The 23420-nt window shown below is 32.6% G+C and overlaps 1 protein-coding gene across 9 annotated transcripts in view; it reads left to right on the top strand.

The window, feature by feature from the left end:
* PCLO (piccolo presynaptic cytomatrix protein) overlaps positions 1–23420 on the top strand; it is a 416914-nt gene that overhangs the window by 277708 nt on the left and 115786 nt on the right. For 8 of the 9 annotated variants that reach the window (XM_032276463.1, XM_032276460.1, XM_032276462.1 and 5 more), the window contains exon 10: positions 13006–13131. In XM_032276463.1, the coding sequence (XP_032132354.1) occupies positions 13006–13131 (126 nt within the window). Of the gene's footprint in view, positions 1–13005; positions 13132–22886; positions 22976–23420 lie in introns of all 9 variants that reach the window. The other variant, XM_032276465.1, reaches the window with a different exon arrangement.

Raw genomic sequence — 23420 nt, 5'->3', positions numbered from 1 at the left:
CGTAAGCTTTTGTTTAATTTCCAGAATACTGAAATTGTTGGTTGTTTTTCAAAGTTTTATCCAGCTATATGATTCATTTGTTAGGAGAAGATTTTCTTTTTATTTTTTAATCTTTCTACTTAATTATAATTTTGGCAGCTTTTTAAAATTGTACTTTAGGTTCTGGGGTACATGTGGAGATCCTGCAGGATTGTTGCATAGGTACATACGTGGCAAGGTGGTTTGCTTTGGCAGCTTTTTATAATGTATTCCCTGAGATAGTAATAAAAGTATCATATTTCTCTGAAATTATTTAGTCATTCTCAAAATTGTTTTGATTGTACAATCTTTTTATACTTAAATATTTAAAGTATTACATATACAACACAAATAATGAATGAAACTTGTTTTGGCATAAGATTCCTGTAAATGATGGTTTCTAAATATTCCATTGTAGTATTGATTTTATGTGCATGAAAAAGAAAGCTCCAAGCCTATTATACCTCTTTCTAATATACCAGCCAGAATTACTCATCTGACAACATAATAACAATTCTAGGTAATTGAATCAGACTGAAAGAAACAACATATTCTGAGAGATCTCAGAAATCTGAGGAAAATAGCTCAGATATTTTATAAATATTTCATAAATGAGTAACATTTTATCAATATTTGTCAATTTTATCAACATTTTGTCAACATTTTATCAATATTTCATAAATGAGATATTTTGTCAATATTTCATAAATGAGAAACATTACGTTTCTGAGGAAGATTGTGACATTCTTAGAATCCTAAGGAAAGTTGATGATTAGCCATGACTAAACTCATAGACTGTGCCCTAATCCCGTTATAGAACTCTTACCTCTCCTTGCCTTCATTGTTACTCAGTGGTAAAGTTTTTCTACCTAAAATTTTAAAAATCTGAGCAGAAGTGAGTAAGAACAGCTTTAAAAAAATAGCTAGTCAGACATTCTATTTTCTTTTCTTCATCAATGGAATTTCCAACACTGAAAATATATTAAAACATTGAGTTGATTATATATTCATTTTGCAGGGGAGGTACATACATGCATACATGAACATAAACACAGCAATAAGCCCTCTGTCATATATAGGAGAATATTTTTTGAATTGAATTTGTTACATTTATAATAATGGTCTTGTTTGCATAAATTTATTAGTTCCACTATGCAACCAAATAAATTCTATATGTAAAAATATCCAAATAAAATAGTGATAATCGTAAATATTTAGGGGACATAAAATATAAAAATAAATATATTGTTTTCTTTGTACTTACAGATTTTCTATTTTCTTCTGAAATAACTTGAAAATGTAACTCTAAAAACAAGTATTCTCTTTTTCCTTATTTATAAGTGTTTATAATGAAAATCCACAAACGTAAAATAGACATTATTCAGAGATTTATATTCAGACTCTAGATGGAATGTGGTAAAGATAGTTCTATATATCCTATGAGAGTTATCAAAGATATAATATTGTGATCAGCAGAATAGTTTTACAAAAAAGCAACTACAACAAAATTCTCATTGTTCTACCTTAATAAAAATTAAAAATACTAAAAACACAATTTTCCACCTTCTGTAACTGTTAAATCTATTTTAAATAATGTGAACTAACAGAAAAAAGGGTCACAATAAAGGACTATCTCCCACTGTAAAAAAGTAGATATTAATATTGAATATAGACCCAGCCTTGTGCTAGATATGAGGTAGGTATAGAAAAAATCTGGTAAACTTACAAAATACTTGAAGTGGAAATAATGTACATTAAACAACTATATATTGAAAGTTAAAATGTGTCACAAACTATGTGTACATATATTTACATGTGCGATTTTTTGCACTGCTTCTCTTTGTTCAAATAATTTTACCAATGGAATATAGAGAACTCATCTTTCCCCATTTTCTCATGAATATTTTTGTTATTCTGTTTTCCTTTAGCTAGAGATCTCAAAGGCAAATGCCCATCTAGCTTTCAGCTTATGATAGCCAGATGGATAAATGCATGTATTATTCTCAACCTTCTTCTTGTAGGTTTACATATAAATGTATGTGTTTCCATGTGTGTATATATAATAATATATTATAATCTGTAAAGTATTTCCTGTAAAATATGGTAGTGCTAAAAATCATAAAGCTAAAAATAGAAGCCATGATATTACAATTTATATTGTTTACTTCTTGTCTTTTTTATACATATGTGCATACACACTAAAAGTTGAAAGTACAATGTAGTATAATTCACATGCATATCTTTAATATGGTATAAATTACCCAGTAAAGACATTTTCTTGTTACATCAAAAGCTCTTCACAAATTTAAATATAATGACTGGTTTTTTATTACATTGTATAGATGTTTAATTATTTACTTCAACCATTTTCTAATTGATTGGCATTTATGTCATCTCCCCCTTTTCATTATTATAAACAATGCTGCAATGAAAAAATACTGCCTTAATGTTTATTATTCCCTTGGAATGTATTTACAGAAGTAAAATTAGTGAGTAAAAGGAAAAGAATATTTTGAATGTTCCTTAAAAGTCTTCTCAAATTTCTTATCAGTAAAGTTCTAATGCTTTGCATTCCCAAACTAAGAAACTGTTTTTCATTCATTTTTTCTTGTGGAAATTTTAAGTGATATAATTTTCAGGAAATGATATTGTAACTTAGTTCAGAAGCCAAATTTTATATCATGTTGCTCTAAGTATTATTTCTTTGATTAATTATCAGGTTGATATTTTGTACTATATTTAATAATTTAATTGCCTCCTAGTCATCCTGGTGGTGAGGGAGAGATTCCTGCATGTCCTGGAGTTGTGGTGAGGGAGAGATTCCTGCATGTCCTGGAGTTGTGGCGAGGGCTGAGCACACTGCACCTGACACTGAACAGATGACAACAGCATGTTGGGCCCAGTAGACAATTTAAGAGTCTAAGTATAAATTGATAGGGAAGATTGGCCTCCTGAAATCATTAAAAACATAGCTTCTTTTATGAGGTCTTTTTAAAAAAAATTGTTTGCTTTGAAGTTTAATTCTTAAGGAAGCTTAATCATAGTGAATGAATAAAATACATAAAATTTTGAATAAATAGGTTGGATCACCTTTGCTTGAGAGTATACTGCTGTTCTCAAATGCGTTATGTTAAATAAAGAGGTATTGAGGCAAAATATGGTGAGCTACTCCATGTGATTTAGATAAGTTATGGCTAATGTCACTTAATATTTCTCCAATGTCAGTTATATGAATATTTTATGAGAAAATTAAATTTTTTTAGGCCAGCCAACTCTTAAATTAGAAAGAGTTAAAACAATTACACTATCTCTTCTGCTTCTTGTGGAATACCAAAAGAAAGTAAAACTGTCACCTTCAGGACAAGTTTGTTCCATCCTAACTGCTGGAACGTCCGTGGAATTAAACAGATCCTGCAAAATGGGCCTTAACACTGAAGTTTCTCCTTTCTCACATAAGATGGCTGTTTCTATTTTATTATTCTAACAGTGCAATTACACAGTATTCACTTTTTTTTTTTTTGAGACAGAGTCTCACTCTGTCACCCAGGCTGTAGTGCAGTGGCATGATCTCAGCTCACTGCAACCTCTACCACCCAGGTTCAAGCAATTCTCCTGCCTCACCCTCCCAAGTAGCTGGGACTACAAGTGCCTGCCACTGTACTCAGCTAATTTTTGTAGTTTTTAGTAGAGAGGAAGTTTCACCATCTTGGCCAGGCTGGTCTTGAACTGATCTTGTGATTAACCTGCCTCAGCCTCTAAGTGTTCACTTTTTTATTGTAAGGCTTATTTGGGAATATATTGAGCATCAAGTTATGGAAATAAAGTTCAGATTTAATCTCTTCTGAAATTACAGTTTCTTCCTGGTAAATTCTGGTGAAAATGTGGATTTATTTACTCAGTAACAAAGGAAGTTTTTATTTTCAGGGTAATGTAAAGAAACATTATTAGCTTGTATATTGTATTCCTGCTAAGGAAGTGACATTACAGGCTTTGCTTCCACCTGGAGGTAGCTTAGCACATTTTCTTAGGCACTCTTAATAAAATAAAATTAAAAGAATGAATAATTGATTCCATGAGAGTGAAGATATTCACAGTATTCAAGGATAGGAGAGTTGATGGTAATATTAATGTGAAACATAGCCATATAAATGTAAAATGTACGTGAACTGGCAGTAGAAAAATAAGCAAGGAGAAATGGGATTCAATAAAGGAGTAAGAATTTATATTGATTTTCTAGAATATTTTCTTGACAATTAGAGTGATGAGCAAAGGTAGAAAGAACAAGGATGTGAACATCAAGAGAAAAACAGTGAGTTCTCATCTGAGCTTTTTTTTTTTTTTTTTTTTTTCATCTGAGCTTTTTTGTATGCTGGACAACCTATGGCAAGTTTCTAACCTTCCTTGGCAGTCTCAGCTGCTTTATCCGAAAAATGGTATGAATAGTACCTAACTCAAAATGTTGTGGAGGTGGTTAAAAAAAGGCAATGCAAAAAAGCAACGGGATAGTGTCAGACACATAGGAGAAACTTTGCAAGTGTTACTTTATCTTTCCTTCCATCCCTGGAGATGACACGGAAAAGATTGAGAAAAATCAAATATATTAAACATAAAATAATATTGGCACAAACAATAAAAATCAAATAAAATCCATCTGTTCAAAGTCATCTGTTTGGAGATGTTTTGACAAACGATCAATAAATCCTACATAATAGAAAATTAAAGGAAAATAAATAAAAGCAGCTCACTTTTTGCAAAAAGCATAATTTCAGTGGGTTGTTTGAATATTCTTAGCCTAGTATTAACACCATGAAATATATTTTTGTCCATTCCAGATACTAATAATTATTTTTAATAGAGTATTGAAAATAACCAAAAATAACTGTACTAAATAACTCTTTAATGAAAAAATAGCTCTTGATATATATAGGAAAGTAGAGGCTGTTAAATTATATGGAAATTATATGGAATACCTCCTTCACCAAAAGTAAATTGATTTTGATGAAAATAGGTTCCGCCTGTAGTGTAAAAATAACCTGGACATCTGGATTTTATTTGTATACCTAAAATGACTCAGCAAATTTAGAACTTTTCTCTCTAAATCAGTTTTCAACTCCCTCCAAAATAGTGGTTAGTATAATAATTATTACATAATCAGGCATATATGCTACTTTGTTCTATATAGATATGCATACCAAGATATATAAATATTAATCCAATTACTTATTAATTTAACAGGTATATATGCAATTCATATTTGGATTGTAATGCTAAAGCTTTAATATTAAAAGATGGAATAATCTCATCCTTATAATGTCTGCAAAAGATAGATTTAAACTTACATTAAAGTGTATGCAGTAATAGAAAAATGGAAATTATACTGCCAAAACAAATATGATGTTTTCTAACTAAACCATGCAGTGTAACTTGTGAGCTACCTGAACCAAAAGCATCTCTTCTCCTTCATCTCGACTGACAAATGCTGGCTTCCAACACCTTTTTTCATATCTTAGTAGTTTCTCTTTTATTATTTGCTTGCAACTTCTCCCATCACTCTTCTTTAAAACTGAAGGGGGAAAGGAGGGACTGGAGTGTGCTACTCTCAAACCTGTACCTTCTGATTCCAATCCAGGTGAACTTTCATGGAGCAGACAGGAGACTCACTGTCAAGTCACTTGTTTGGAGAAAGACTGTGGGCTTCACCCTAGCTTTCCCTTATGCTAACTGTGTTGCCTGGAGTGCTTAACCTCTCAAAGCTTCATTTTCCTCACATGCAAAATACAGGGCTTTCAGGGATCTTCCCCCTCCCCAGTTTGCTCCTTTATTTTAAAATCCAATGACATAATGTAATTTTCAAGGCATTTTCTAAGTATAGAACACAATATGCGTATATTATTTTACCCAACCTATTTTTCCTTCATTCCTACCCTCTATCACTTCTCAATCATTGTTATAAATACTATAAACACAAATGTCTTGCATGTTTTGCTACCAAAATAATATTGTGTGCATGACATATTTCTGAATATGATTTTCATCTTTGTATTTTCTATCACTGCATAACAAATTTAGTGAGTTAAAACATCTCATATTCACTGTCTTATCATTTTGATGGATCACTAATCTAGGTGTGACTTAACTGGGTTCCCTGGTGATGAACTTAAAAGCTATAATCTATGTTAGTTGTGCTGTATTCCTTTCTGGAACTTGGGAGACCTCTTCCAAACTCATGTGATTGTTGGTAGAATTCAGTTTCTTGTAAGTTGTGGAACTGAATTCCCCATACTTGTGCTGTCAGCCAGGGCCCAGTGAGCCTCAAATGGTGTCTCTCAATTTATTGCCATGAGGTCCTCTAACACATGACAGCTTGCTTCTTGAAGGCCAGGAGGAAATCTCTCACTCTAGGCTGTTAAGATGGAATCTAATATAAAACAATTATGGTACTGGCTATCCATCACCTTTGCCAGATCTTACTGATTAGAGGCAAGTCACAAGTCCTGCCTTCATTCAAAGGGAAGGGATTATACCAGGAAGTGGCTCATTGGAAATCATGATCGAGTATTTCTGCCACAATCCCATATTAAGTCAAGAAACCCAAAAGAGACACTATATTTAATTTTGAATTAGAATAGTGTTTTTCTTCCTACTTACATTTTATATAAGGAAAAATGACATTTATTTTGTCAAACACATCATAGCTTTACACTTATATATGTTTACACCATTTTATTTCCAGCATCATTGTAGAGTTTCGTAAGTGTCTCCAAAAAAAAAAAAATTGTTAGCACACATAGTGAATGACCTCACCCCACGTCCTGGCCTGCCATCAATTTGATATCAAGTCCAAACTTATAAAGTGACCCTGTTTTCCAATTTTGTGACATCCAGTTTCATATCAAACAATCATTTTGTTTTGGACCCTAAGTACTGCTAAGTGAAATAAATTTCCTTTTCATTGCCTTTTATAGTAGTATCCAGCAAACCCTTTAGATTTAGTCTTTAAGCTTCTAATTTTGCAGCTGTCTTATATAAGCTAAAATGAAGAAAAAAAGTCATTACATGAATGAAGAATGCATTTGTGAATGTGGCAGTCCTGACAAATATTCTTGGTAGGAATTATTTACATAAGGAGGAGAAAATCCTATGTGCTTTGAGTAAGATAACTTTAATAGCACATGCGTCATTTGTCATTTGGAAAGAGTGTTCCACAAAGCCAGAATACCAGTGTCGTTTGTTGTGTGTTTTTTTTCTTGTCTTCCTTATTTCCCATGCTGAGGGCCATTTCAGTCATATAGCAGGCCATCTTGGACTCATCTCATGTAGTATAGTGTGAATATGGACAGGCTTTTGTACATTCTTTGAACTGTACCTAACATTTTAATATTAATATTATTTACATTACGTTGGAAAAGAGTTGAGAATGGAAATGTGAGATAAATTGTTTTCTTCAAATTGTTCATGTACATAAAGGATATACATTTAAAACTAAAAATAGGCCAGGTGTGGTGACTCATGCCTGTAATCACAGCACTTTCAGAGGCCAAGGTGGGCAGATCACTTAAGGTCAGGAGTTTGAGACCAGCCTGGCCAACATGGCAAAACCCCCTCTCTACCAAAAATGCAAAAAATTAGATGGGCGTGGTGGCAGCAGTTTATAATCCCAGCTACTAGGGAGACTGAGGCAGAGAATTATTTGAACCTGTAGGTAGAGGTTGCAATAGGCCAAGAAAACACCACTGTACTCTAGCCTGAGGGACAGAGCAAGATTCCATCTCAAAATAAAATTTAAAAATAAAAATAGCCGGGCGCGGTGGCTCAAGCCTGTAATCCCAGCACTTTGGGAGGCCGAGGCGGGTGGATCACGAGGTCAAGAGATCGAGACCATCCTGGTCAACATGGTGAAACCCCGTCTCTACTAAAAATACAAAAAATTAGCTGGGCATGGTGGTGTGTGCCTGTAATCCCAGCTACTCAGGAGGCTGAGGCAGGAGAATTGCCTGAACCCAGGAGGCGGAGGTTGCGGTGAGCCGAGATCGCGCCATTGCACTGCAGCCCGGGTAACAAGAGCGAAACTCCGTCTCAAAAAAAAAATAAAAAATAAAAATAAAACTAGAAACAAAAGGATGCTGAACAGCAGTTTTCATACCTGGTCAATTGGCTGGATAAGAAAAAGCTGATAGGAGTAAGTGAATATATAATTTGAATACTCAGGATTAAAGTTGGATTAAAGTTGGCATGAGTGTGTTGTTTCCATCTTGATGTTGCTGAAAACCATGAGATATGGATCGTTATTAAGGTGATTGGTGTACATTGTTGTGTTGTGTTTATAGGAATGTTTTTAAAATAATGCCTAATAATTAGATTAATAGTGAAAATTCTTTAGGTCTTCATGTTTGAAAATTAATGAACAAGCTGTTACATTTGATAAGACAAAAAGGAAAATCAGTATGAGTTTTTAATATAATTCCGTTTACTTTTTAAACTTTTATGTATAATTTATAGCACAGCAAAGTAAGTGAAAAAATATGAAATTAAATTCTCACAGCCTTACAAGTGTAAGTTATGTGTAAACTACATAAAATAAATTTAATTGAACTACCCCTTTGAGGACTTTTCTATTATTCTTGGTACTTTATAGGCATTATTATTCGTATAGATAATCCGTCTTCTTCTTTAGCTCAACTAATGACATGACTACACAATATATTTTTTATTCTGGGATAACTTTATTATAAAAAATCATACAATAAATTAGTATGTTCACTAGTACTAATTTTGCTTTCCCTTGATGCTTAGATACAGCATATGAAGTATTGAAATAAAACAAGTATTTTAATTTTGTCCAAATATAATGTTCTAATTACAACCTCATAATATTAAAATATATTATTTTAATATTGAAAATAAAAACATTTTTGTGATACTTTAAAATACCAGAGCTTTTAATATAACAGATTAATAAACACATAAAATTAGATTTAAACTGTAAATTTAAATGCAAATATAAAGATTTTTCCTTAGTATGCTCATGTTTGTTTTGTGTGTAGCTTATTTTTAAAGTGACTCCAAAGTAGCATATTTTTCAAACACTTATAATGTAGATAGAGACTTAAAACCAAGGCATCTAAATTGTAATTCTAAGGTTAGTAGAGGTAATGCATTTTCTTAATGGTTTTGCTACTTTTATCATTGAATTTCCCTTTTCTATAAATACCCCAACATACTTTGAAGGTTTTCTAAATTTTAAACTTCTCTATAAGACTTTCTTAACCACAGATATGCTTATATATTATGAAATTACCATAATTTATGACTTTATTTTTTAGTAAAACACTTAGGCTATCTGGAGTAACTACTGTTTTATATGTCTCTCTATACTGTCATACTGTGAACACAAGAACAAGACCATTTTCACAGCATCTGAGGAAGCATTTCATTAGCGTTTTGAGATGAAACAAAAGCAGAGAGATGAGATTATCTTGATAAAAATTTATCAAAAGTTGAAAAACAATAGTACTATACACATCACTTATCAAGGGTCATTTACTTCTAAGCATTTCAATTCAAAATTAATGTTGCTTCTTGAATTTACAAAAATTTCTGTTGGTATTCGGCTTACTAGATTTGAGGAGGAGTGTTAGATTTTTATATAAATATTTTTGTTCTTTTTATCTACATTTGAAATATAAAACGTTACAGTATAACTACAGAAATGTGAAATAAAAATATCCAGATTTAACTATTTAAAATTATATAAATTCAATTTCTTTTTATGACATTCAAATTAGGGCAGAAGCAGCTACTATATAAATATACAAAAAATGTTATTCTTCCTGGGTCTATTTATTTTCTAACATGCTATTCTTCAAATATTTTTTAATCTTCCTATGCAACTTAATTGTCTACATGAAAAACAATAACAGCAGCTGGGTACAGTGGCTCATATCTGTAATCCCAGAACTTTTGGGAGGCTGAGGCAAAAGAGCCACTTGACCCACGAGGTTGAGACCAGCCTAGGCAGCATAGCCAGAGTTGGTGTCTACTAAAAATAAGAACTTAGCTGGGCATGGCAGCACGTATAGTCCCAGCTACTTGGGAGGCTAAGGTGGGAGGATCCCTGAGACTATGAGTTTGAGGCTGCAGTGAGCTATGATCACACCATTGTACTCCAGCATGGGCAAGACAGTGAGACTATCTCAAAATTAAAAAAAAACAACAACAAAAACAATAGCAGCCAGCAACGTCAACAAGAAGAACAGTAATTGTTGAAAATTAACTATATGCCTGAAATTGTTTCTGTGTCTGTAGTCTCATTTCTCACAGGACCATCATGACTGTGTATTACTCTATTTACCAAAGACACTGAGGCTTATCAAGTATACTTCAAAAGCATTTTGAGTATTTGAATTCACTAGTATCAGACTGTACATTACAAAATTAATTGTTGTGTCTGTGCTACTTTATTGAGATGATTGTAATTGTAGTTTCTCACCACTAATCCTTTACCATAAGGTTTTAATGCTCATCATCACTGGCCATTAGAGAAATGCAAATCAAAACCACATTGAGATACCATCTCATGCCAGTTAGAATGGCAATCATTAAAAAATCTGGAGACAACAGATGCCGGAGAGGATGCAGAGAAATAGGAATGCTTTTACGCTGTTTGTGGAAGTGTAAATTAGTTCAACCGCTGAGGAAGACAGTGTGGCGATTCCTCAAGCATCTAGAAATAGAAATACCATTTGGCCCAGCAATCCCATTACTGGGTATATACCCAAGGGATTGTAAACTGATCTATTATAAAGACACATGCACACATATGTTCATTGCAGCACTATTTAGAACAGCAAAGACTTGGAACCAACCAAAATGCCCATCAAAGTTAGACTGGCTAAAGAAAATGTGACACATATACACCATAGAATACTATGCAGCCATAAAAAAGGATGAGTTCATGCCCTTTACATGGACATGGATGAATCTGGAAACCATCATTCTCAGCAAACTGATACAAGAATGGAAAACCAAACACCGCATGTTCTCACTCATAAGTGGGTGTTGAACAATGAGAACACTTGGACACAGGGAGGGGAATGTCACACACTGAGGTCTGTTGGGGAGTGGGGAGCTAGGGGATGGATAGCCAGGGGAAAGAGATTGGGAAGGGATAACATTAGGAGAAATACCTAATGTAGGTGACAGGGGAACGAAGGCAGCAAACCACCATGGCATCTGTATACCTATGTAACAATCCTGCAAAATCTGCCCATGTACCCCAGAACTTAATAATAATAACAATAATTTTTAAAATAAGTAAATAATAAAACCCCTAAAAAAATTAGTCTAAGGACCCAACTACTTCACCTTCAGGACATTGTAATTTGCAGAATGAAACTATAGCCAAATTTTTTAAGTCTTTGATGCTAATGAATAGATTTTGAAGTTCTGCAACTATACTTTTTGTTTATTGGGGTTTTTTTGTTATCTTCTATATTGGCAAGGCTGGTCTTGAACTCCTGGCCTCAAGTGATCCTCCTGCCTCAGCCTCCCAAAGTGCTGGAATTACAGGTGTGAGCCACCACGTCCAGGCTGCAACTACATTTTTAGGTTGAGGCAGGAGAATCACTTGAACCTGGGAGGCCAAGATTGCAGTGAGTTGAAATCATGCCACTGCATTCCAGCCTGGGCAATAGAGCCAGACTCTGTCTCAAAAATGAAATAAAATAACATGCACTGCTCTAGTTAAAACAGGGGTTTTCAGCCTTGGCACTGTGCATTGTGCAATGTTTAGCAGCATCCCTGGCCTCTGCCCACTGAATGCTAGTAGCATCATTCCATGGTGACAACCAAAATGTTTTTAGACATGGACCAATATGCCCTAGGATGAAAATTCCACCCCCAGTTGAGAGCCACTGCTTTAAAAGAAGAGTTCATGCCTATAATTCTAGCACTGTTGGAGGCTGAGGCAGGATTGCTTCAGGCTGGGAGTGTGAGACCAGCTTGGACAACATAGTGAGACCCTGTCTCTACAAAAAATGAAAACAATAAAGCTATTCAAATATTCCATTACTTGTTATAATTAATATGTATTTGTTTCTTGCCTTTCAAAGTAATCGAAGCCAAGGTGTTAAAACTGCCATGCATTAAAGTATCCTCATGTGCCACGTAATGTTTGAGTCAATGTTGAACCATATATGCAACAGTGTCCCATAAAATTACAGTATAGTACTTTCACTGTATTCTTCCTATGTTTAGTTATGTTTGGTGCTCTATATACTTGCTAATTTTTAGCTAATTTTTTAAAACACACAAACTAAAAATATCAACACTTTATATCTATCTCAATTAGGTTTCTCATAATAATTATTCACCCTGGTCTTTTCATGTGACTATTTCCAAAAGAACCTGTACTACAACGTAAGAAACGGTTTACTAAGGTGTTCATCAGTCGAGAATAATTTTATCATGTCTTGTAGTAAGTGTCAAGTTAATACACAAACAATAGATTAATTAAGGCTAAAAATGAATAATGTATTATCATGTTTTCACTTTATCATTTATAATTGTTTGTATGATTCGATTGTATATTCTCAATTTTGAATAGTCATTACTGCATTTCTATAAGTAAAATGTTTCTTAATTTTATAAGTGAATTATATGCTCTGGGAACATCCTCTCATAAATTTTTTACAAAATACCTGGTCAAAAATTAGCAAGGCCTGAGTATCTGACTGAATATGGCTAATTCAAAAAATTACTTGTTAATATCAGGTCAATAATTGCAGAGTCTACCAAGATCTCAGTAAATCCTATTTTATATTATTGAAATCAGAATGGCATACTTTGTCTTTGGTGTCCATTATTTCCAATAGTTATGTTATATTTAGTTTCCGTGTACCAGAACTACTTTTTGTACACTCTGTAACTTGTGATAACTATAGTTCCTTCTTAAATTAGTACTAATAATTTGCTAATTGTTTAATACAGGTAATGGATTAGGAATTAGAATTGTGGGTGGTAAAGAAATCCCTGGACATAGTGGAGAAATTGGAGCCTATATTGCCAAGATTCTTCCTGGGGGAAGCGCGGAACAGACAGGGAAACTTGTGGAAGGTAAGAATAAGGAATTTTAAAGTAAAATAAAATGAATACACTCATATTAAATACATTTTAATTTAATATGCAAATGTTTCCATCCTTCTCTGTTTAGGTAAACCTCTCTCTTTACGGTTAGCTGTGAAATTTTGGTATAGTAATGTAAAAGAAGATATGTCCACATATATATTCATTTTATTTTCGATTGCATTGTCCTTTTGGCAGTTAGCTATGGAAGTATCTTGTTTAAGAAACACTAATCAAAACTTTTTTTTTACTGGGGCAATTTTGTTTAAATAACTTTAGTTATCTATGATAATGTTTCACAAACACCAAGAAAAATTATACTGAAATTAGAGCTACAAAATAATTCCAATTGATTCAGTACATACTAGGTTTGGGTTAACAAACTGTGGATGGCCCACAGGCTTTATCCATCTTCTGCCTGCTTATGTAAATGCTGTTTTATTGGAACACAGTCATGATCATTGAGCCTGGTGCTTTCCTAAAACAATAGCAGAACTGTATTCATAACAGAGAGTGTATTGTCTGCAGCATCTAAAATATTTACTCTTGGCCCTTTACAGAAAACATTGGCCAATCCCTGTACTAGGTGTGGTCTATTTTTAGATACTAATCACCTCATTACATCAAAAGTATTTTAAAGTAATGATCATTAGAGTTGGAGCTAATGGGCCATAAAATATGTACTTAATCATTTTCATTCACCTAAAATATTGCACTTAGATTCTAAAAATACATAAAGATAATTTTAAATTGTTAGATAGTATGGTCATTTGCATTCTCCAGATTCTCTAACATAAATATAGTTTTCAAGCTTTTGGTGATTTTTTAATAATGGACATTTTCATAAAGTAAATGCAACCTTTTTATTTTTCACTTTTGGAAACAGTATTTATTCATGACAATGTTATGCTGGAGCAAGGTGGCTCCACATCAATAAGACATTCTGTACAAATCTCTTCCCAACTTCAAATTCAGTAACATGATGATAGCTTGAATTGGCCATAGTGACAGAATTATTTAATTAGTTATCTCATTCTCTGTAAGTTTTGCCAAGATGTTAAGTGAGGCCCTTCTATGAGTATAGAACCTCTGACTGAAGTCCAGTTCTTATATAATCCAAACCCATAATTTGTTATTATTTCCAGCTTTGTTTTATTCACTCTTACAACATAGCTCTTTAAGAAACTATTGATAATATTTCTATTAGATTCATGATGCTGTCTTGACTGTCAATATTTAAATACTGTTTTTGAACATTAAATGTTTTGGAGAATAATGTTAACATATGGTACATCATATCTTTTCTCCCCCTCATAAAGGTTATACCTGTATTCTGTGTTCTGTGCTACCGGGTGACAGTGATAAAGGTTTATTCCTTTTAGGTCTAAAGATCTAGCTAGAAGTTCACCAGTCCAAATGGGTATCCACAAGCATTCACCTTGTTTAGACCAGTGCATTTACTGGTACGTGTGTGTGTGTGTGTGCGTGTGTGTGTGTGTGCGTGTGCACTTGTTTTTGCCTATAGTTTTGCATTTAATTTTTACATTATATCCTTCAGTCTCAACCCCTTATAGATTATCCAAAAATTCTAAAGCAGTAGATTGGTTGAGATGCAACCCTGATTTTTATGCCTGATGTGAGGTATTATAGTAATGCCAATTGTATATCATTGGAGGTTGGGGTTTTTTTCCAATTAAAAAATATTCATCATTATTGTTTTCTAAAAATTTATTTATTGAAGGCAATAAAGGTGATTACATTTCATATTTTAAAGTTAATTCTTTCCTAAGGGAAAATTATACATATGTAAATAAATAGATAGATGGTATGTTTATGTAACTGGTTTTTTCTACCGGTTTAATGACTTCCAGGCAGACATAGAAATTGATCATCTCTTTCACATATATCTTTATTTTGTGCATTTCTGAATACAGAATTATATGGATTGTGCCCTTACAGATTCAATATCATCTTCCAGTTCATTTAAAATGTAAATGACAACTTGGTTGGCAGTAGGATTCTTAAGAGTTTACTCTTTTCTATCCCAGTTTGTAAAGCTGTTGTTCGGAAAAGTTTGACTAGGTCTCCTGCTTTTCCTCAGTTTGTTCATTTCTCTTATCACAGATTTTAAAAATATTTTGGTATAGCTTTTATTTTTATAGTTTTATTTTTATTTTTAATTGACAATAATACCTGTATAGATTTATGAGTTACAATATGATGCTTCAATACATATGTACATTGCGGAATGATCAAATCAGGCTAACTAGCATATAACAGGTTTTTAAGACATCAGATTCTAACATTTTAACACTTTTGCAGGATTCAGTGACATAGACTCTGACTATGTTGACTTTGGGAAAACAAGAGTATTTTCAAATTTCCTCTAGTTTTGTTCTTTCAGTGTATTCATTTAAAATATATTGACCAATCACATAGGTTTTCTGGTGTTCATAAATCAAGTGCTATTCTGAAAGTACTGAATGACTGCTCTGGTTATTTCATTGAAAAAAAAAAGATTTTTATTCAATCTTTTTTTGAAAAACCTTTCTAAACAAGGTAGTCTATCTTATGTCATATAGGGGAATGTTATGTTTTAGAGAATTAGCAATAATTATCATTGCAAAATCATTAGATTATACTCAAGAAATTGGTTTTAAAACACTCCTAATAATAGTATGTGTGCCATCTCCTAAAATAAAAAATGCAGTTCAAAAACTTTATTATTAAAAATGTCCTGAACCAATTTTTTTAGTTTTCAACCAATCTATAATGATTTTCTGAAAGAACTCAAAGAATAAAGTACTTGAAGGATTATAATATCCCAAAATCTTAAAATTTATTTCCCAGTAACACTTAGACATTCCTACACAAATGCTGGACAGAGAATAATCTTTTGGCGCCTATTATTCTTTGTTTTAGTTGCATAAATTAGTCTTTGTTCTATAAAAAAGATGAAGACAAACATCTGAGGAATTTATAAATCTAATTAAGTTTCTGATGTGCTATTTCTTGCTATTAGATTTAGGATTACAATTTTAGCAATTTTTTGACCGCAGTATTGGGGCTGTGAAATGTTCAGCCATGTTGGGGTATTAAATGGTATATAATGCTGTCTCTCATTTTGGTCTTTGTCATCGGTGTTTCTTGTTGAACTAATTTGAGCATCTAAAAGTGTACTAGAATATATAGACTTTGAATATATATTCACAACTTTAATTTTAAATCTTTTTTCCTGGGTTAATGATTATGAATCGTTTTTATATTTAAGTTCAATATAATCGGCATCTCAACTAATAGGCTTAAAAAATTAGATGTCTTCTCTATAAATAACTGTATATTCTCTTGACTGTTTTACTAGGTGAAATCTACTCAATACAATTGTAGGACGTTTTGAATTTATTACTTGCTTATTCTTTAAAAATAACTACTTTCACATATTCATCTAAGATCAGTGTTCTAATCCTCTCCAAATTTGGGAAATTCATAATATAAACCTTATGATAAATAGAAACTTCTCCTTTACTCTGATAAATGTCATTTTCAGGCCAGTCCTGGTGGCTCAATCCTGCAAGCTCAGCGTGTTGGGAGTCAAGGTGAGCAGATCACTTGAGCCCAGGAGGCGGAGCTTGCAGTGAACCGAGACTGCGCCCCTGCACTGTGTTCCTTACCACTCTGTGCAGACATCTGTTGGGTACTTTAACCTTGTCAGGTATTTTTTTTTCTCCATACTCAGTGTCCAGCATAATGACAGTAGCAAAGATCCAAGCAATATATAAAGAAATAAGTGATCTTTTTTAAAAAAAAAACTTTGTTTTCAAAAGTAGGATACTTATTAAGATGCCACTCCTCACAGGGTTATGTGAAGCAAATAAAATGATACGTGTGGTTTATACACTACTATTTGTAATTAATCATGTATGTTTAAGCATTTAAGACAGCACCAGTATTTCGAAACCTTTTGATTATCTTTTTTAAATAATATGCAAAATGGAAAGTTTTCTCAGGGCACATGTTCTCACAACCTTGAACTTAACTGCTCATATATTTACATAAATTTATGCTAGGTTTATTTTTTTCCTCAGTGTTACTTTGCTTTGAATTTAAATTCAGATCTCTGGGAAGGGAGGACAGGGTGGTTACTGACTGAAGAACCCCTCCAATCTGGAACTGCAGGACCATCTTCCCGTGCCATGACTTGAGTATGAGAAGGAGATTTTCCTTTGCCAGTTCTTCTCTAGTCCAGAAGATCCAAAATATTGTCTTTACTCTGTGGTTGAGCAAGGGTGGGGACACAAAAGAGAGGAGTTTCAGATTAGAAGTTAAAATCTGAACTCAAAATAGCAAGTATTATGTGGAAGTGTTTTCTGCCTGACACATCTGTTTCTGATTCATTTGCACTTAATAGTGAATATGTTTTGCACTCAATCTTGTAAATTTTTATTGAAACAACTCAATAGTTGAATTTCTCCATTACATAGTAGGCACAAGCTTTGATGTTTAAAATGCATAAAACTGGACATGATGTTCCTTCCTTAGCCTGAGCCTCTTCCCCAGTCAGCAAAATTTTCGTATAATACTCACATACCTTACTCCTAATTTTTTCTCATTTCACTTATTAAGATGCCCAGCACAACACCTTACATCTGTGATTTCTTCAATTCCAATGAGAGTGGGAGAGGACAGCCAGAGTGTGTATGGGGGATGGAGAGTCTCAGCATTCTCATTGTCTGATGTATGCAATTTCACACTTAATCAGGCGATGACCTGCAATTTTCAATGAAAAAGGTTCAAATGTGGAAAAAAAAAAAAAAACTTTACAGGATAATATAGCAAACAGCCATGTACCTATCATACTGGTTTATTGTTTTAAAATTTTAACATGTTTCTTTCATGTTTTTAAAAGAAATAGGCCCCTATAAATCAGTTAAAGCTCCTGTAGTCACCCCTCAACTCACAAACCTTTGTTACTATACCAGCATAAAATATCAGACTTAATTCGGGCTATACTTTTGCTTATGTTTCTTTACAGTGTTATGTATGTATCCACAACTATGTAAGATTCATTTGGCTTATTTGAAAATTTTTATTTAAAATAATATCTTACCATACATGTCTTTATGCCACTTTTAAGTCACATGATGTTTTGGAGATTAATCAAATGGTCTATGTAACTCTAGCTCATTTATTTTTACTACTGGGTATAATTCTGTTACTATATGTCTCTACTACAGTTTAATTTAAAAATTTTCTGGTTATTTAGGACATTGCAGTTCTGCTTTGCTTTATTTGTGCTGTTTTAAACAATGCTATGATTAGTTTTTTGTGTGGTCTCCTTGCGCCTATGTATAGGAGTTTATTCTACAATACAACTTAGATTTCTGGGTTATAATGACTATCAATCTTGCCAAATAATGTAGGAGAATGTGTGTGGCTTCTTCAACTAGTTGATTTTTTCCCACATTTCTCTCCCAACTGTTTCATATTCTTTTTACATTTGTCAGTATCAAATTAGTGTTCTCATTTCTATACATACTTGTTCCTCTTTATCTACCTTTCCATTTGTCAAATCTGTTGTGCAGTGGTTTTCCATTGTTGCTTTCATTTACTTTTCCTTCAGTAGTACTGAGTATGATCATATTTTGTTAATCTTGTTACCTTGTGGATATTTCTCATCTGTAATTTGACTCATCTTTTTGCCTCTTCTTTAATTGGATTGTTTGTGTATTTTTAATCATTTTTACGGCATCTTTATATATTCTGGATATAATCCTTTGCCAAATATGTAGGATATAAATACTTTTCCCCAGTATATGGCTTATATTTTTAGCTTCTGTCTTTTTATTTTTTGTAAAATTTGAAGTTTTAATATAGTCAAATTTGTCATTTTGTTTCAATTAACTTTTGTAAATGTGTTGTATTGTTTAGGAAATTCTCCAATTCCTGAAGTCTTAAATATATTATTCTTTATTTTCTTCTAAAAACTGTAAAATCTTACATTCCAGAAATGTTCTTATGCTCACAGAATTAAGGTGTTTTTAATCTGTGTGGTTCGAAGTAGAAAGTTCATATTTTAGTTTTGTTTTTCCTTCTCAATATGTATAATCAGTTTCCTATGTACCATTTTTTAAAGCTTTATATTTCAGTAACTTTAACAGCACTTTTGTATTGTTTTATCGACAGGATCCCCAAGCCATTTCTAGAGTGGCTCAGCTCCTGAAGGGCTATATGCTTCTGGGTCTTTTTTTTTATTGGCACATAATAGTTGTATGTATTTGTAGAGTACATGTGATATTTTCATACATGCATACAATGTGCAACGATCAAATCTGGATAATTGGGATATCCATCAGCTCAAACATTTATCATTTATTTGTGTTGGAAACATCCAAAATCTTTCCTTCTTGCTACTTGGAAATATACAATAAAATTATTGCTAGCTATAGTCACCCTTTGTGCTGCAAAGTCTAGAAGTTATTCTTATCTAACTGTACGTTTGTACTCATTGAACAATCCCTCTCCTTTCACCCCTTTGCACCACTTGCTGGTAGCAGCTATTTTTTGTACTACATTCGTGAGATCCATTTATTCAGCTCCCACATATGAATGAGAATGTGCAATATTTGTCTTTCTGTGCCTGGCTTATTAATTTAATATAATGTCCTCCAGTTTCATCTATGTTGCTACAAATAATGTGATTACATTCTTTTTATAATAATAATAAAAAAAATTCTAATAAATAAATAATAGTAAATGATATTCTACTATGTATTTATACCACAGTTTTTATTCATTCATCTCTTAATGAACACAGTTTGATTTCATCTCTTGGCTATTTTGAATAGTGCTGTAATAGACATGAGAGTGCAGATATCTCTTCTATATATTTATTTCCTTTCTTTTGGATATATACCTAGAAGTGGGATAGGTGGGTTTACAGTAGTTCTATTTTTGGTTTTTATGAGGAATCTCCATACTGTTTTTTATAGTGGCTGGACTAATTTACATTGCCACAAACAGTGTACCAGCGTTTTTCTTCAAATCTTTGCCAACATCTGCTCTTCTCATTTCCTTGCAGGCATCTCTGTTTTGATAGTAGGCATTTTTAATGGGGTGAGGTGAAATCTCATTGTAGTTTTAATTTTAATTTCCCTAACGATTAATGATATTGAGCACTTTAATGTATCTGTTTGGCTATTTGTGTATCTTCTGTTGAGAAATGTCTATTCAGATCTTTTGCTCATTTTTTAAATCAAATTATTTGAGGGTTTGTTTTTTTTTTTTTTGCTATTAAGTTATTTGAGTTCTTTTTAGGTTGATGTAATCCCATTTGTCAAATTTTGCTTTTGTTTCTTGGGCTTTTGAGGTCTTGCTCAAAACATTTTTGCCCATACCAATGTCTTGGAGCATTCTCTTAATGTTTTCTTCTAGTAGTTTCATAAGTTCAGGTCTTAAATTTAAGTCTTTATTTCTTTTAGAGTTGATAAGTGATAGTGGTCTAATTTTAATCTTCTGCATGTGAATATCCAGTTTTCTCAGCATCATTTCTTGAAACAACTATCCTTTTCTCCATGTATATTATTTGTGCCTTTGTTGAAACTGTGTTGGCTGTAAATGCACATACTTACTCCTGGGATCCATATTCTGTTCCATTAGTTTATGTGTCTGTTTTCATGCCATGCCATCCCTTTTTGGTTACTATACTTTTATAGTATATTTTGAAGCCAGGTAGTGTGAAGCCTCCAGCTTTGTTCTTTTTACTTAAGATTGCCTTGTCTATTCAAGGCCTTTTGTGGTTCCACACAACTTTTAGAAATTTTATTTCTATTTCTGTGAAGAATGACATCAGTATTTTGATAAAGATTGTATTGAATCTGTAGATCATTTTGCATAGTATGGACATTTTAACAATATTAATTTTTCAATCCATGAACATGAAATCTCTTTCCATTTTTTATGTGCTCTTTCAATTTTTTTATCCATTGAAAAAATTAAAGAAGACACATAAAAAATGAAAAGATCTCTCATGTTTTATAGTTTCCATTGTAAGAATCAATATTTCATTGATTTAATTAAATTTATTCTTGGTATTTTTTTATATTGCAGCTGTTTTAAATAAGACGGCTTTCTTGATTTATTTTTCTTTTTACTACTGTGCACCGTTTTTTGAATAATGTATTATTCCTTACAATGATCTATTAGTCCCTCTGTCATATATTAATTTTTTTAAATGCATGCATAGGTCTTTTCTGAGTTCTCTGTTCTGATCTGTTTTTCTATCCTACTGGCCTATTTGTCTATCCCTACACAAGTATCACACTGTTTTAATTGTAACATCTTTATGTTAAATCCTTGTATTTGGTACATGGATCCATCGTAGAGCTGTTCATCAAAATGCTCTTGAAACAATTCTTGACCCTTTGGTTTTGCACATAAATTCTAGAATCTGTTTTTCAATTTTAGTGACAATCTCTGTTGAGATTTGATAGTGATTTCATTGAAGAAAAATTTGGAAAAAAATTTAGATTAATTTGGAAAAAAATTTAGACATATAGTCATGTCCAGTTGAGTCTTCAATAAGTTCACAAGGCAGGTTTTTTCTCTACTTAGAAACTTAGTCCTTGTGTTCTGAATTAATACAATAAAGTGAGTTAGGACATTAAAACACTTATCCATAGCAATTGTTAAACTTATTAACAGTATTATATGATTTTATCAATTTATACCAATATTATATCTCCAGAAAAGCTGGAGTAGAAGATATAGATAAATTCAATTTTACTTGGGCAATATCATGGGCTAAATCTAAACCTTTCTATACGTATCATTGGTTCTAAGCTTTATTTAATCACTGAATTTTTTGAAATAGTTCTCCAAATTAATTTTGGTCCTAGTTGCCTGTGTTATAGCATAATTGTAAAATAGATTACCATCGTGATACTTTTAAAACTTCAACAATTTCTGTAAGAGAACAATGAATCCATAAGAACTAAATATCACATATCCAATGAACCTAAAACTATTGTATATATTGATAAGTTCAACTTTAAATTAATAAAATCTTTTGAAGATAACTTGTATCTATATTATTATAATTGATAAATTGAGAAAATTTTGGAAAACTCTTTGGAGCTAAGATGGTAACATAACATTAAAATCTGAATGTATCTTCAAGAGCATTCTTAATGAATCAGTGGTGACACAACATGGAAGAACACAAAGCTAAAACCAATGATGCCCAATGTTTGCTTATAGATTTAGCCAGAGCTACATGGCAAGTAAGCATGTCCCAGGCCATAAGACTTGTAATGAAATCAAAGAAACTTCATTGTTTGTCCATAGGTATTCTATGAGGAAATGCATGTGTGTTAAGAATTATAATTTGTGGATATTTTTAAATTCTTAGTTTTTAGTTGTTTCAGAGTAGGTAATTGAAATTGGTCCAGCTAGCTTGCTCTTTTTCTTAAAGATGAATTGACAGGGTTTCTGGCAAGAAAATACTGTTGGATTTATTGTTGAGAATCAGGGATTGAAGTAAGGGTGAAGTTAGCTCTTTTCAGAGTGGTGGTTTTGATTTTAGGAGTTGGCCTCTGGAATTCCTTGTCATGAAGAATTCTTTGGTAGAAGAGCTAATTCCAGTAGCATTATTAGAGGACAGAGGACACACTCCAGCATAACATAAGGAAGAATGTTCCTAGGCAAGGAAGTCTCTATTTCTGCTTATGCTTTTTTGGCATATGTTACAGATGGCATGGCAGTGATCAAGGTTGGAGATCAAGAAACACAGCACACAGATGAGTGAGCTTCCTTGTTCTTGTTCCAGGGGGATTACCAGGTACGGATTGGTCATTAGCATGAGATTTCTCAAAATTCCCTAAAGCTGGTGTGTTAGATACACATGACACAGACCACATTTCATGTTGACACAAACATTTTCTAATAAATAATAGGAAACTATCTTCTGTGAAGAGTAATAAAAATCTTTGGTCCCTGGGCTGATAGGTTGTAATATATTATTTTTAAGATGTAGTAATATCACACCACATCAGATACTAGTTATTAAATACATTGCCAGTACAAAAACTGTATTTCTTTTCTTTATCCATTTATTTTGAAATTTATCAGAGGAGAATTATGCTTACATAATAATTTTTGTGATAGGGACATGAAATAAACTAAATAATGTCCTGTTTAACACAGTACAATGCTCCAAATCCTAACTTGATTGCCTTCATCAAGGGTGACATACCTTAAAATATTTGTGTGTTCAGTGATATTGC

Source organism: Sapajus apella, unplaced genomic scaffold (genome assembly GCF_009761245.1).
Source record: "Sapajus apella isolate SASKATOON/1434 unplaced genomic scaffold, GSC_monkey_1.0 scaffold7, whole genome shotgun sequence".
Lineage (NCBI taxonomy): Eukaryota > Metazoa > Chordata > Mammalia > Primates > Cebidae > Sapajus > Sapajus apella.
Note: the sequence above shows the minus strand (reverse complement) of the source record. Positions and strands in the feature narration are given on the sequence as shown.